This window comes from Pelophylax lessonae (genome assembly GCF_965119305.1).
Source record: "Pelophylax lessonae genome assembly, chromosome: 3".
NCBI classification, from domain to species: Eukaryota; Metazoa; Chordata; class Amphibia; order Anura; family Ranidae; genus Pelophylax; species Pelophylax lessonae.
In genome coordinates this window covers 574,467,898-574,485,170 of record NC_138770.1, presented here as the reverse complement: position 1 = coordinate 574,485,170, position 17,273 = coordinate 574,467,898, and the positions used below count along the sequence as shown (strand labels likewise).

The 17,273-nt window shown below is 44.8% G+C and overlaps 1 protein-coding gene across 24 annotated transcripts in view; it reads right to left on the bottom strand.

Moving 5' to 3' along the window:
• Positions 1–17,273, bottom strand: part of LOC309549166 (protocadherin Fat 4-like) — a 292,459-nt gene that overhangs the window by 187,932 nt on the left and 87,254 nt on the right. For all 24 annotated transcript variants that reach the window (XM_082249240.1, XM_082249258.1, XM_082249262.1 and 21 more), the window contains exon 23: positions 15,207–15,415. In XM_082249240.1, the coding sequence (XP_082105366.1) occupies positions 15,207–15,415 (209 nt within the window). The remainder of the gene's footprint in view (positions 1–15,206; positions 15,416–17,273) is intronic.

Genomic DNA, 17,273 nt, shown 5'->3' with positions numbered 1-17,273 from the left:
GCTGGGGTTGCAATCCTTCCTACACCAACCAAGGACTCTACCAAAGATGGACTCCTTACTATGCAGGTTATTGGTACAGCCACAAGCCTAAGTTAGGGACTAGAAATGTTAGGCAAATGTTTGCACTTTATTTCGGACTGTTGACCGTAATTGTTATCATGTTAATTTATTCAAGTAAAGCATTTGAAACTTTGCCTTAGCCTGGTCTGAAAATACTAAAGGGATGTAATGCAAGTAACTGTCACATATAGTTACAGCTCGGGTCACTAAGTACTTTGGGGTATGAAGATAATGGTACAAGAGTTTTTTTACAGTGTGAAGACACAGGTTATCATCATGATCAGGGGTCAGGCTCGAAGACCAGCTGCTATAGCAGTGGAAGCTCACACAGTAACCAGCAGAATAGGAACACAGACAGGTCACCCTAGCAGATGACGCAGGCTCATCTGAGGTGCAGAATCTAAGTACTAACCAATGTTCACCAGAGCTCCTAATGGTGGAGATGGATTTTACTGTGTGCTAGCACCAGGTCATGGTCCTCAGGATCGCCCCACCATGAGGTGAGCAAGCCAGGGTTCAGTAGCAGATATAGCAGGTAGGGATCAAGCAGAAGCGTAGTCAAGGAAGAAGCCAAAGGTCGGTAACGAATTGTTGAAGGTTGGGATTAAGCAGAAGCGTAGTCGAGGAGCAAGCCAAATGTCAGTAACGAATGGTAGTGAAGATATGGATGGCAGCAGGAGAGACAAAAGGGAGATATTGGCTGGACAAGGCCCAATATTCTGGCAAACCATAAGGTGCAGAGACATGGCAACTAAGATTCATGGCAGGATCATTCAAGGAATTGTCCAGGGAACTGTCCAGCATTCCAGATGGCTCGGCAAGCAGAGACATTGCCAGACACAAAGGTCCCGGGTCCCGAAGTCCAGGTCCTGACAGTACTCCCCTCCTACCAGGATGTCCGCTGGATGTCATAGGGCCAGGTTTAGGAGGAAACCTCTGGTGAAATTCTCTTGTCAATCTAGGAGCATAAACATTCACCTCAGGCTCTTTGAATTTTCTACTGGTCCATATCCTTCCCATTGGACCAGATATTGTAATTTGTTTCTAAAGATCCTGGAATCAAGAATTCTCTTCACCACAAATTCTTCTTCCCCCTGTACCTCAACAGGTGGAGGAGGTGGAAGAATTCTTCCAGAAAAAGGATTTTCATTAAATGGTAGCGATATGTGAAAAACAGGGTGAATTCTCATACTGTCAGGACGTTTTTAAACAGAAGGTGACTAGGTTGATCTGAACAGAAATCTGGAAAGGTCCCACAAACTTTTGTCCCAACTTTGCAGATGCACATTTATCCAGTTTGATGTAAAGTAGATTCTGCTTTAATCTTTCAAAGACAATGCAAACATGCTTGCGATGCTCTTCTAGGTTATCAGAAAAAATTAGAATGTCATCCAATTACAAACTGGTCCAACAGATCTGGAAAAACAATGTTGATGAAGTGTTGAAAAGTTGCAGGGGCATTGCAAAGACCAAAAGGCATAACCAAGGACTCCAAATGTCTGTATGTTGTTCTAAAGGCGATTTTCCATCTGTATCTCCGAACTCCCAAGTAAATCAGTGATCAGAGCCCTTGGTTACCCAAACATCAGCCAAGACTTGATGAAGGGTACAACAGGAATTACTGTCTATTAAACAAACTCATGCTCCTCCGTGCTGCTGAAGTCACTGTCCTCCTCCAATGCCTCCCATAGTAGACCAGGGCCATTGTAGTCATCACCCTCTGGTCTTTCGTTGTCCGCCCCCTCCCTGGGTACCTTTGGACCAAGTACCACCGTAGCGCCCGGTATGCCTCATCCAGTCATAGTTCCTTAATGATCAGCCGCTGGAATTCTATAATCCACTCCTTCCAGGTCGCAGTTCTGAACTGGGAAGGCTCTCTCCCCCTTAAGCTTGAGACTGCTCCAGGGCCTTGTGCCAGAGCTCTCGCCGTACCACATCTTTCCATAGCAGCTCACCCTCTGCTAAAACAGGGCCATACTCCAGGACCAAGGCGTTCTGTAGCCTCTTTTGGAACTCCTCATATGGGGACGCTGCCCCTGGGGCTAGCTTGCTCCATCTCCCGAGTTCCTCTTTAGATAGGGCTGCTGCTGGACTCTTCACTGCATTCCCTGGATTGGGATATCCATTTGGGAGAAAAATCCCACTACTGCCACCAATGTAACGGATCCCCTATACTCCGTTCTATGTCTCCCAACTCCCAAGTAAATCAGCGATCAGAGCCCTTGGTTACCCAAACATCAGCCAAGACTTAATTAATGGTACAACAGGAATGACTGTCTATTGAGCAAACTCATACAGAATATATACCCCACCAGGTCAGGTGATCCTGATTACATTATCATATGCAGATGAAATTGTATACAGAAACATAATTAACCTGAGCTAATAAACTAGCCATCTGAACAGAAACAATAGGTGAATGGGAATCCACATCTAGACAATGTTATAATTAACATGCTAATTAACTCAGCACTGCAACAAGGCTAAAACAAAGTACATTACATATTATCCTAAGTATAAACACAGAACACCTTATTAACCACTTGCCTACAGTGCACTTTCACCCCCTTCCTGCCCAGACCGATTTTCAGCTTTCAGCGCTCTCACACTTTGACTGAGAATTACTTAGTCATGCAACACTGTACCCATACAAAAATTGGGTCCTTTTTTTCACACAAATAGAGCTTTCTTTTGATGGTATTTGATCAATACTGGGTTTTTTATTTTTTGTGCTATAAATAAAAAAAGACTGAAAATATCGTGAAAAAACGCATTTTTCTTTGTTTCTGTCATAAAATTTTGCAAATCAGTCATTTTTCTTCACAAATTTTGGCCAAAATTTATACTGCTACTTATCTTTGGTAAAAATAACCCAAGTAAGTGTATATTATTTGGTCTTTGTGAAAGTTATAGAGTCCAAAAGCTATGGTGCGAATCATTGAAAATTGATCACACTTGATCACACCTGATGTACTGAAGGCCTATCTCATTTCTTGAGACACTAAAAAGTCAGGAAAGTACAAATACCCCCCAAATGACCCCTTTTTGGAAAGTAGACATTCCAAGGTATTTAATTAAGGGGCATGGTGAGTTTTTTGAAGTTGTAATTTTTTCCCACAATGCTTTGCAAAATGAAGATTTTTTTTTTTTACAAATTGCCGTATTAACAGGTTATTTCTCTCACACAGCATATGTATACTTGCAACTACACCCCAAAACACATTCCACTACTCCTCCTGAGTATGGCGATACCACATGTGTGTGACTTTTTCACAGCCTGGCCACATACAGAGGCCTAACATCCAAGTAGCAGCGTCCGGCATTCTAGGAGCATAAATTACACATATAATTTCCTGACAACCTATTGCACTTTTGAAGGCCCTGGAGCACCAGGACAATGGAAACCCCCATAAAATGACCCCATTTTGGAAAGCAAACACCCCAATGTATAATCTTTGAGGCATAATGAGTCTTTTGAACCTGTCATTTTTTTCCACAAGTTTTTGGAAAATGTGGAAAGAAAATGAAAATGCTTTTTTTTTACACAAAGTTGTCAATTTATGCAATATTTCTAACACATAGCATGTACATAGCAAAAATTGCACCCCAAAATACATTCTGCTACTTCTCCTGAGTATGCTGATACCACATGTGTGAGACTTTTTCACAGCCTGGCCACATACAGAGGCCCAACATTCAAGTAGCCCGCCCGGCATTCTAGAAGCAGAAATTACACATATAATTTCCTGACAACCTATCGCAATTTGAAGGCCCTGGAGCACCAGGACAATGGAAACTGCCATAAAATGACCCCATTTTGGAAAGCAAACACCCCAATGTATAATCTTTGAGGCATAATGAGTCTTTTGAACATGTCATTTTTTTCCACAAGTTTTTGGAAAATGTGGAAAGAAAATGAAAATGCTTTTTTTTTTTACACAAAGTTGTCAATTTATGCAATATTTCTAACACATAGCATCTACATAGCAAAAATTGCACCCCAAAATACATTCTGCTACTCCTCCTGAGTATGCTGATACCACATGTGTGAGACTTTTTCACAGCCTGGCCACATACAGAGGCCCAACATTCAAGTAGCCCCGTCCGGCATTCTAGAAGCAGAAATTACACATATAATTTCCTGACAACCTATCGCACTTTTGAAGGCCCTGGAGCACCAGGACAATGGAAACTCCCATAAAATGACCCCATTTTGGAAAGCAAACACCCCAACGTATAATTTGTGAGGCATAATGAGTTTTTTGAACCTGTCATTTTTTTCCACAAGCTTTTGGAAACTGTGGAAAGAAAATGAAAATGCATTTTTTTTTACACAAAGTTGTCAATTTATGCAATATTTCTAACACATAGCATCTACATAGCAAAAATTGCACCCCAAAATACATTCTGCTATTCCTCCTGAGTATGGCGATACCACATGTGTAATACTTTTACACAGCCTGACCACATACATAGGCCTAACATCCAAGTAGCTCTTTACACAAAGTTGTCCATTTATCCACTTTAAGACTGGGCCTATTTTTGACACTTGGTGTTTATAAGCTAAAATCATTTTTTTGCTAGAAAACTACCTAGAACCCCCAAACATTATATATTTTTTTTTAGCAGAGACCCTAGAGAATAAAATGGAGATCAATGCAATATTTTTTATCACACCATATTTGCGCAGCAGTCTTCCAAATGCAATTTTTTTGAAAAAAATTCACTTTTTTGAATAAAAAAATAAGAAAACAGTAAATTTAGCCCAATTTTTTTCCATAATGTGAAAGATAATGTTACGCCGAGTAATTAGATACCCAACATGTCATGCTTCAAAATTGCAAACGCTCGCGGAATGGCGCCAAACATTGGTACTTAAAAATCCCCATAGGCAACATTTTAAAAAATTCTACAGGTTACTAGCTTAGAGTTACAGAGGAGGTCTATGGCTCAAATTATTGCTCTCGCTCTAACGATCACGGTGATACCTCACATGTGTGGTTTGAACACCGTGTACATATGTGGGCGGGACTTGCGTATGCGTTCGCTTCTGCGCGCGAGCTAACGGGGACAGGGCGCTTTAATTTTTTTTTTTTCCTATTTATTTTATTTAATAATCTTTTATTTTTAAAAAGTTTTTTTAAAAAAAATGTTTTGATCATTTTTATTCCAATTACAAGGAATGTAAACATCCCTTGTAATAGAAATAGGCATGACAGGTCCTCTTTATTGTGAGATCTGGGGTCAAAAAGACCTCACACCTCACAACTACACTAAAAAAAAAAAAAAAAAAATTGTTGAAAAAGAAAAAAAAAAAAGCCCAAAAAAAACCCGGCCCTTTAAACCGGTTGTTAGGCAACGACTTTTGACGTAGCTCCGGTCCTCCAAGACCATAGAGTCGAGTGAGGGCCATCTTGCCCTCACTCAACTTCCTGTCTCTGAGGATCCGGGACCGGATAGTTTTCCCCGCTGCCGGCGGGTCCGGTAAGCTGAGAAAACGTCTAGGACGCGGCGGGAGGGGGGGGGGCACCTCTTCCCATGCACCGTTGCGGCGGATTTGGCGGCGAATCTTCCACTGGGACCACCCTTATCTGAAAGCCGACCGCCCGACGTTTAAAAAAATACCGGGGTTATGGCAGCTATCTGCTGCCATAACCCCAGTATTTAGCTTTAAATGGCCGATGTATATAGTCGTTAGGCGGTCGGTAAGTGGTTGCATGTATATAGCAAAAATTGTACCCCAAAATACATTCTGCTACTCCTCCTAATTATGGCAATACCACACGTGTGAGACTTTTACATAAAATGCACATCTAATTTCCTGACAACCTATCATTTTTGAAGGCCCCTCACATTTTTAACACATAGCATGTACATAGCAATAAATACATTACAAAATACATTCTATAAAGGAAAGTGTAAAAAAAGTATTACCTGTGGTTGTAGTAGTGCAGTTGTCCACAGAGGAGAGCATTAGTCCAGGCAGCAGGCAGGGACATGCTTAGCGACGACAATAGCAATTTTCCAGGCAGCAGGCAGGAATATAGTCTATAGTCTGGGATATTGTCAGCACAGCTGCAGCATTTGTCCAAATGAATTTTCCAGGCAGAGACATGGTCAGCACAGCCATAATATTGGTCCCGGTACACTGCAGACAATCATTGTACCACTCTCCAGCTAATATCATGCAGCAGGCAGAGGCATGATGGTAGTAAGCTGAGGGCCTTGGTCAGGTGAGACCTGGGGACAGGGGTAGAGGCTTCTCCCACCCAAATCTCTTTGAAGCCTCCGGACTCCAGACCCTAATCCGGAATTTACGGAACCCAGAGAGAACCAAAAAAATTGGTTTTCTCTATCCGGAAAAACAACTCTGGAGCCCCTCACATATGTGAGACCCCTGTGTACTACAGTAGCAGGGGGGCGACAGATCAGTTCAAGCGGTAGGCAGAAGAATAGTCGGTAAAACAAGCCAGGGTCAGTTCACGTGCAAGCAATCCAATCGGCAGGCAGAAGAGTAGTTGAAAAACAGTCCAGGGTCAGTTCACAGGGAAGCAATCCAAACAGTAAGAAGAAGCATAATCGGTAAAACAAGCCAGGGTCAGTTCACGTGAAAGCAGTCCAAACAGTAGGCAGAGGCATAGTGGAAAAACAGGCCAGGGTCAGTTTATGTGGAAGGCAGTGGCATGAGAAAAATTGGTCAGCACAGATGAAAACGGGGAAATGGGCTAGTAATTTATGAATGTATGGTACCGTGTGAAGCATTCTCCAATGCACAGGCCAGGTTGGGAGGGACAGTACCGACAATAGAAGCTGGTGTCTTTACGAAACCCCCTTCTGCTGCACACACGGCATTTTTTTTGGCGTCTTCGGCCTCTTTCAGACGGTGGAAGGTAGTCTGGGAAGTGGCGCTCACTAAGTCGGCTAACAGCCTCAGAGCGAAGGTTTTCTTGGGGGAGTCCTTGTGGGTAGACGAGGGTCGTGATAATTTCTTCAATGTATTTTAGGAAGGCGATGGGTCTTTCAGTGGATTTGGAGTAGATTACATAAGAGTTATAAAATGCCAATTGAAATAAATAAATTGCAACCTTCTTATACCAGAATCGGGACTTCCTTGTGGCCAAGTAGGGCTGAATCATCTGGTCGTTAAAATCCACCCCCCCCCCCCCCCATGTAAAGATTGTAATCCTGCACACATGATGGTTTTTGGATGGGACCTCTTCTTCTCCGAACCTCCACTGTGGTGTCGTCATGAATGGTGGACATCATGTACACATTTCGGCTATCCTTCCATCTCAAGGCCAGCACCTCGTTGTTTCTCAGGGCTGCTATTTCCCCCTTCCTCATTCTTTTATTTACTAAGGACTGTGGGAAGCCCTTCCTGTTCTTCCTGGTGGTTCCGCAGGCCAGGGTTCCTTCAAGGTAGAGATGTCTGAAGAGGGGCAGGCTGGTATAAAAATTATCTAGGTAAAGGTGGTAGCCTTTCCTCAGCAGTGGGTACGCCAGGTCCCATACAACTTTTCCATTTGTGCCCATGTAGGCCGGGCAGTCAGGGGGATTGAGCTGGGAATCTCTTCCTTCGTATATGCGGAACGCATACAGATATCCCGTAGCTCTGTCACACAATTTGTATAGTTTGACCCCATATTTGGACCTTTTGCTTGGAATATACTGCTTTATTCCAAGCCGGCCTGTGAAGTGTAGCAGGGACTCATCTACACAAATGTTTTGATCTGGGACGTAAAGTTCTGCAAAACTTTGGGAAAGAAAATTTATGAGGGGGCGAATTTTATACAGCTTGTCAAAATTTGGATGATTTTGGGGGGGGGCACTGGCTGTTGTCACTAAAATGAAGGAAGCGCATGATGATTTCATACCTGGACCTGGACATTAGGGCAGAATATATGGGCATAATGTGTATGGGATGGGTGGACCAATAGGCATGTCCTTCATTTTTTTTTGTAACCCCCATGTTTATGGTGAGGCCCAAAAACATTTTAAATTCCTCCAAGGTTAAATCTCTCCACTCAAATGGACGGGAATATGAAGATTGGGGGTTGTTAGCAATAAACTGCTGGGCATACAGATTCGTTTGGTCCACGATGTATTGCAGAAAATCATTGGGCAAAAATAAATGGAGAAAATCAATAAAAGAAAAATTTTCTGTATTGGCCTGCACACCTGGCTGTGCGGTAAAAGGGGGAATATTTGCTGATCCCGAGTTGGAGGGCAGCCATCTTGGGTTGGCAAGAGCATCTGGGAGGTGGATAGTGGCCCTGGCTCTTGGGGGATGTGACACTCCAGTGCTGGTAGAAGGGGGATTTGAAATTGGGAGTGATGCCGCAGCGCTGGTGCTGGGCCTGGGCATTCACTCCTGGGGTGTTTCGCCGGGGGCAGAGCGGGTACTGGGCCTGGGCATAGGATCCTGAGGTGTACTGTTGGTGGCAGTGCTGGTGCTGGGCATAGGATCCTGGGGTGTATCCCTTGTGGCTGCCCGGTTTCCAGAGCGCCGTGCCCTTTTGGGAGGGACCCATTCTTCCTCCGAGTCCATCTCCGATCCGCTACTGTTAGCAACTTCAAATTCCGAATCGGATTCGGAATTCGACTCGGATACTGATGAGAGCTCCCCGGTGCCCTCATTATCCATAGAGATGATCTCAAACGCCTCCTCGCTGCTGTAAAACCTTTTGGACATTTTTGCTGTGCGACGGGTGACTGCGGATGATCACTGATGAGTGGCAGGTGACGGATAGGTGGCAGGCAGGTGACGGATAGGTGACAGGTGACGGATAGGTGGCAGGTGACGGATAGGTGGCAGGTGACGGTCACTGATGGGGTGACAGATGACGATCACTGATGGGGTGACAGGTGACGCTGATTGATGGGGTGACAGATGACGATCACTGATGGGGTGACAGATGACGATCACTGATGGGGTGACAAGTGACGATGACTGATGGGGTGACAGGTGATGGTGATTGATGGGGTGACAGGTGACGGGCGCTGGTCACCGATGGGTGACAGGTGCACCGCTGGCGATACTGTTGGCAGTCTCTGGTGACAGGTGCACTTTATAGGTAGTGATTTTGTGCACTGATGACAGGTGACTGTTGGGTGACAGGTGAAATTGGGGGGGGCTGGTGACACTTTTTTTTACACTGACAGACACAGATCAGTAACTCACTGTTTCTGGCTATCCTCTCCTCACACTGGAAACGGTGTGTGAGGGAAGATGAGCTAGTAACAGTGAGTTACTGCTCTTTGTTTACATTTGTGATGGGCTGTGAATGGCTTCACAGCCCATCACATCGTAATCAGCCACTGTCATTGGCTGTTTTTCACTGTCGGTGACTAGCTGTGTTCCTAGGGAACACATAGCCACCAACATGACCGCGCTGCGCGCTCCTGATCGCGCATGCGCGGTCTTCTGCCGGCATCTACTGTTGTGATCGGCTATGTCATTGCAACATAGCCGATCACGTGGGAAACAGCCAAGCCTATTGGCTGTTTCCCCCCTGCCGGTGACCGGCTGTGTCCCGGGGACACGCCGACACCAGCAGTGCACGGCGACGCGCCCGCGATCGCGCGCCTGCCCTGCATGAATGGGCGGACGTCATATGACGGCCGCCCAGGATAATAGCCGCACCGTCCCGCCGTCATATGACGGCGGGCGGGCGGTAAGTGGTTAAACAGACAATAGGGGAGACCCCGGTAGCAGACTATCTGTCTCCTACATTGAAGTACATGGAATCCACATCTAAGCAATGCTTTGATTATTCAGGAGTCACAGGCTTCACGGCAACGGTCTACAACAGTCCATAAGGGCAAAGCTCATATAATGTTCTATCATTCTGATACAGTGGAATTAATGTATCATAGATTTGTCATTGTCTCTACTCCCTGGACCTCACACTAATACTGGGGAACAAGACTGTTTGTCTCCACTCCCTTTACTTCACACTGAGGCTGGGGAACGAGACCGGTTGTCTCTGTTCCCTGGACCTCAACCTGCCGCTGGGGAATGTGACCTGTTGCCCTCATTCCCAATGCTGGGGAGAGGGACTGCAAATCTCCTCTCCCCTTAACTCCTGCTGCTGTTGGGGAGAGGGACCGAAAATCTCCTCTCCCAGCATGATACAGTGCTGCTAGGGAGAAGGATCAAAAATCTCCTGTCCCATAGTCTCCCAGCTCATTACTTGTTCTGCGTCGCTGTCCCGCTGCTGAACAGATTCTCTTAGGCTCTGGTATTCCTGTTCCAGTTCCCATTCTATAGCGACCAGACGGGTGATATCTGTTCCCGGGCCTGTAATATTAGGGAGCTCCAATGCGTCCATCTGGTATTCCCGGATGTCCTAATACCGAGACTCCTCCATGCTGCCAAAGTGACTGTCCTCCTCCAATGCCTCCCATAGTAGACCATTGCCATTGTAGTCATCACCCTCTGGTCTTTCATTCTTCGCCCTCCCTGGGCACCTTTGGACCGTGTACCACCGTAGCGCCCGGTATGCCTCGTCCAGCCACAGTTCCTTCTTGATCAGCCACTAGAATTCTATAATCCACTCTTCCCTGGGTGGATCCTCTAGTAAAGGCAACCTCAGCACAATTTGCCTCTATCTGCGCAGTTCTGAACTGGGAAGGCTATCTCCCTCTTGAGCTTGAGACTGCTCCAGGGCCTTGTGCCAGAGCTCTCGCCATAGCACATCTTTCATACCAGCTCATCCTCTGCAGAAACAGGGCCATACTCCAGGGCCAAGGCATTCTGTAGCCTCTTTTGGAACTCCCCCTCATATGGGGATGCTACCCGGACGCTTACCCAAACATCAGCCAAGAGGAATGACCGTCTATTGAACAAACTCATACAGAATATATACCCCACCAGGTCAGGTGAGCCTGATTACATTATCATATGCACATGAAATTGTATACAGAAATATAATTAACCTGAGCAAATTAACTAGCCATCTGGACAGAAACAATAGGTGAATGGGAATTCACATCTAGACAATGTTATAATTATCATGCTAATGAACTCATCACTGCAACAAGGCTAAAACAAAGTACAATACACATTATCCTAAGTATAAACACAGAACACCTTATTAAACAGACAATAAAAGGAGACCCCAGTAGCAGACTGTCTGTCTCCTACATTAAAGTACATGGAATTCCCATCTAAGCAATGCTTTTATTATTTAGGAGTCATAGACTTCATGGCAAAGGTCTACAACAGTCCATGAGGCAGAGCTCATACAATGTTCTATCATTCTGATACAGTGGAATTAATGTATCATAGATTTCTTGAGGGATATTGTGGATAAATATTACTGCCCCATTTGAAGTAATCCAAACCATATTCTCAGTGTCCATTAATTAGCTGTCCATCATTTTCTCGGTCACCCGGTGCCCATAATAGACACATGTAAAATAGTCACAAAATTGGCACCACAAGCTTGTGGCCCGCGCCAAACAAATCAGGCCATCCATCCCATATCTACCCCCATAGAACTAGGCAAACCTGTGGCCAGACCCACGACGGGCCTGCAACAAGTCGGTTGAACCCCCCTGAGTCTACAATCCAAGTCCTTGGGGTCCAATGTGACTAGACAAGTGGGTGCCCACATGTGGGTATGGCACTCAGTGACAGCGTTTCGTCACCCCATTTATTTCCTTGATGAATACGAACAAGGTTCATAAAAATTTTGCCAGAACAAAGTCTTTGCAACATTTCAGAGATCAAAGGGAGAGGATAATGTTTTTTTAATAGTAATTTTATTCATGTGCCTGTAATCAATGCATGGAGGTGGAGTATTTTTCATCAAAGAACAGGGCTGCTACTGAAGGAGATGTTGAGTGTCTAAAAATCCCCTTCTCTAAATTTTCATCAAGCCACTCCCTGAGCACCTTTAACTCTGACAGACTGAAAAGGCGGCCGAAAGGTATTTCTGCCCCTGGGAGCAGCTCAATGGGGCAATCATATGGGCGATGAGGAGGTAACTGGTCAGCACTCTTCTTATCACTGACATCCCGAAACTCATGATATTGTGGAGGCAGGAACGCATGCCACCCTTACTTCCAAACATTCCCAGCCTTTCCTTCCTCCTTTCTGTAAGTCTCTGATCAATTCTAATACATAATTGGATGAAGGCGTCAAGATCATTAGGAGTCTCAACTATAGCAAGCACATCCATCACCTGTTCAGAAAACCCTTGGCAGAACTGGCTTTTTTGCGCTGTGGTATTTCAAGTAGTATCTGCAACCCAACATCTGAATTCTGCTGCGTACTCAACGACAGAACGCTTACTTTGCCTCAGACAAAGCAGCTTTGCTTCAGCAGTAGCACAGCAGTTGGGATTATCAAAAACCAGATTCATTGCGGTCAAAAAAGTCTGAGGATTATTCTAAGTGGCACTGTCTTGTTCTATATATAGGGAGGCCCAAGCTAGAGCTTCTCCAGTCAGAAGGAAATGTAGCAGGGTGCGTTTGGAAATATAAACTACACTGATTTAGGAAACCTTTGTAATCATGGTGGTCTTCATTAAACTTAGATGGTAGAGGCTGAGACATATGTGTGTTAGTATCACCTTGGTCCAGTAGTTTTCTCTGCAGAGTATGAATCTCCTCCTGTAGCCTTTCCCAATATACTTTCTAGCTTAGCAACTTTTTCTTGGTAAATTCTTGCAGCTTAGCAATTTGCTGCCTATGAGGAGTCACAATGCTTGCTATAGCGGCCTCCATGTTTGGACCAGAATATTCTGTCATGATTAGGGGCCAGGCTCAAAGCCCAGTTGCTATAGCCGTGGAAGCTCACACAGGAACCATCAGGATAGGAATACAGGCAAGCCACCCTGGCAGATGAGAAGTACTAATGGGAGTTCACCAGAGCTCCCGATGGTGCAGATGGATTTTGCTGCGTGTTAGCACCAGGTCGCGGTCCTCAGGAGGTGAGCAAGCCAGGGTCCAGTAGCAGATATAGCAGGTAGGAATCAATCAGAAGATTAGTCGAGGAACAAGTCAAGGGTCGGTAACGAATTGTTGCAGGTTGGGATTATGCAGAAGTGTAGTCGAGGAGCAAGGCAAATGTTGGTAATGAATGGTAGTGAAGATACAGACGGCAGCAGGAGAGACAAAAGCGAGATTTTGGCTGGAAAAGGCACAATATTCTGGTAACCAGGAAATGCAGAGGCATGGCTTAAATCAGGAAGTTCATGGGAGGAGCAAAGAGTTCAAGGTTCAAGACAATGAAGATTCATGGCAGAATCATTCAAGGAATTGTCCAGGGAACTGTCCAGCATTCCAGATGGCTCTGCAAGCAGAGGCATTACCAGACACAGCAGAGGTCCCAGGTTCAAGTCCAGGTCCTGTCACAAGTGGTTACCAAGGGTAATGAAGGTTTCTCTAACAGCTTGATGTAAGTGTGTGGAGATGAAGAAGCCTTTTGCAGCAAGGGAAATGTTGTCGGCAATCCTTTTGCAGCAATCCATCCCTATTACACACAGGAGCAAATCTGCACAGCTGAGGCTCTCATCCTGTACATAGGTCCGGATGGTCGAAGATTAAAGTGAGGTACACGCATTGAGTCCATGCTAGGAGCAAGACGGGACCCCATACCATTACTGGGAGTGAGGTAGCAGTGATATAGTGGACAGGTGGAGAGGGCAAGGGCTCTGTATGTCCCTCCTAATTGCACACGTGACTGTGGTGAAGTACAGTAACATCTGGAGAGTTTATTAAATTTCAGTCATCTGTTCAAGTAAAGGTACCCTTAGTGTAAGGCAGTAATCCTGTACTAAGTGCCTAGCCCAGAAGAATCCACCCCAGGGTAGGCTTCTCATGTGACACTTGTTTGGCTCCCAACAAGGAGGGAAACGTGGAGGACACGATGACCACCCCATCAAACTACAATCTGCCCCTACCCTACAGGTTTAAGCAGGGCTGGCCCAAGACATTGAGCTGCCTGGGTCTAAGAATAAATGCTGCCCCCCCCACCCCCCAAAAATAAAAAAAAATTATGCCCACCAAAAGGCCCCCACATCTATTAGTTTATATAATTATAAAATTTAGAAAATATTATATATGCTGTTATCTTCTTCCATAACTCACCACCAGATGGGTCCACCAAACACCCACTCTGTCCTCAGTCCTCCTGTCACTACTGTGTTTGCTGCGAGCACCACCCTAGAAGATCCAGCCTGCCCTGCATGAGATGGAGTGCACTGATGTCTGATGTCACACCACGATCACGCGAGGGATGTTCCCAGGAGGAGATGCTCCGCCTCTTCATATTTATCAGTTTGCACTACAGGCGGCAGTATAAGATGAGGGAAAAAACGTCCGTAACACGCCGCAAACTGATGACACAAAAAACTGCTGAAAAAAAAATCTTGGGCTTCAATTTGTTGCCCCCCTCAAAGTGTCGTCTGGGTCCAATGGACTCAGCGGGACCCATGGTAGGGCCGGCCCTGGATTTAAGTTAACAGTGGCCACCCACATAGTGCTCTCATAACAACTTTCTTTTCAATGTGGAATAATTACTATTGGGCAGTATAAAAATAAAAGTGCACACTATCTTCATAAAATAAAAAATCGGCTATAATTAAGAAAAGACGACAAACAGTCCAAATAAAACAATGTTCAAAAAATTTGGATTGCTCAGATTTTAACTTTGACTATGTGCAATGCTGTATCAATATCTGTAAATCCTCCACCACAACAGCGCACCTTCATCTTCATGGAATTGCCATGTTAGGTTGCTCAACAAATCCTCTGACTCCACAGAAACACAGAGGTCAGTTTGCGCTTAAATGAATTTCCCCCCAGAAGGGAAACATCTTTAGTGCCTCTGCATTCGCTATAAGTAGGTGTGTGTGCTGTTCTTAGTTTCTCCCTGTGTCTGTATTGGGTTGTTGTAATGATATGGCAGTGTGCTGGGCAATTTACAAAACTGTGCAATGGAGGGCTATACCTTGCACACTTTCCAGCCTCTTTACACTGGTCTGGCTGGTTGTCTTAGTCCAACCTGAAGGGACAGCAGTCTTCTTTCAAGCATCACTTCAGCCTTCTCTGAAAGTTGTTGCACATATTGTAAGTTATAATCTGAGTGCTGCATATTTTTAACCCTTTTCCTGCGCTATAATAAATAGACACCTTACCTCTTTCACTTTTACTTCCACCAGAGAGCTTGGGAAAACAGGAGCCCATTGGTTTCTATGGATGACATCAACATGAACAATGGCTTCGCTGAATATCCAGAACCTTTTTGAATCTGTTGCTTTCACTGTTACATTTCTTGGGAAATCTTTCATTACCACTGCTTTTTTAGTCCGTATTATTCCTGTCAATGGATCCATGATAAAGTAATCTACGAAAAGTAAACAAAAATCATAAAATGCATCAGAGCCTAAGGCCCCATTCACAACTGAGAACTTTGTAGCTTGAAGCGCCAAAACGTTTGTAACAGGCATGCTGTCAGCGTCTCAGCGAGACATACAGGACACCCATAGATTATAATGTAAGACTATTTGTTATGCAATTTCTCCTTTTGGCCACAAGATGGTGACAGGGAGAGGCTGACCTTTCCTTCCTGAACATGGAGATGACACTGGGAAGTGAAAAGTTCAGGAAGTGCTACCCAGGGGTGTGGAGGACTGTGTGGTGAGAGGACTGTGCTGGAGGAATGTGTACGTGAGGGACAACCACACAGCTCAGCACCATCCCTGGAGATAGACAGGCTGCTTAGGTAGAGTGTGTGTGAGGGAGAAGGAGGCTGTGGTCTAAAGGAGAGGAGAGGGAGAACAACGCTGCAGTGTGTGACCTGGGGTCCCAAGGAGAGAGGGAGTCGCGATGCCCTGCGCCACCAGAGGTAGTAGAGTGCTACAAAGAGAAAGGAAGCTGAAGTGTGGCTGAGGGAATGGCATCGGTGAATGGGACCAAGCCACTGAAGCCCCTTTGCTGTGCCAGAGTTTGCACCTGAACGAGGAGAGGCAGACCCACTGCCGGGACACTGCCTTTGCCGTACTGTCTGCCAGAGTCGCCTTAGGTAACCCAAGCGAGCGTATGCCAATCAGAGGGACTACTTCTGTGTCGCTGGGTCTGGAGAAAGGGCCTTGCGCTCATTTGTTATCACTGCTATAGACTAAGCTATTCGGAACCACCTGACCTGCTATCCTATAGACTTAATACAACGTGCAGGCTTTACTGATGGCCGTAACAAGTTCCAACGGTTAAGCTGGTGAAGGACTGAAGACTGCCCCTAACCTTTTCTATCCCGGAACCTTGGCCGTTTGCTAGTTAAAGGGGTACCATACCTCTGTCTATTAGTTTGAGTGCACTCAAAACCTAGTGTAGATCTTTTAGGTACCCTTGTTGCATTTAAAGTTTATATGCGTTTTTTATTGCTAACTTGCCTGCTGTGTGTTAAATTTGGTTTAACTGTTCCTTTTGCTAATTCGTATTAATAGATTAAGCATATTTACCACTAAACAGGTGTGTGTGTGTGTGTGTGTGTGTGTGTGTTGGCATATCCCACAGCCAGGTGAAAGGTCTTTCTCACTTGTGTTGCAAATTGTGCTTACAGTGATTTTATTCAACCAGGTGTACCAGAGGGGCTGAAGTTGTTCTTGGAGTCGAGGCACAGAACAGAGAACCCAAAATGATCAAGCGACGGGGGGTGCTACACATTTTCATTTGTGCCTGTTCACACCTGTGTGTATTATCCTTTGAAGTTTGTAACCTAAAAATGTTCTTTAGCTTTTCTTGAACTACAAGCTTCAAACCTCCAGGATTTTTGTCCCCAATAGACTTCCATGGGAGCGCTTCAAAAATGAATCTTTATCACGCCCTTTTATATACTAGTAACTATCTTTCCATTGGTTAAAATAATAATAAAAAAAACAAAGCTCAAGCCTCAGATGCCTGCAAAAATAAACAAAAATTCCTGTACAAACGCTCAAAAAAAGCCTGCAAAACAACCTATGATGCTAAGCTCAAGTGTGAATGCAGCACTAAAAGCATAAATTGGCACTGGCAGATATTCAACAGTACTTGCATTTACTAGCATGAATATTATATTTAGCATAACATACATGGCCATTTAAGGAGATAAGGACAGTGTTATTTGGCACTTTGAAAGAATTAGTTGAAATTTGTAGTAGTAAGGGCAAATGGAATAAAAATCGTTCTTTGCTTTTATTAGTAATTATTCCCTAATGGGACAAATC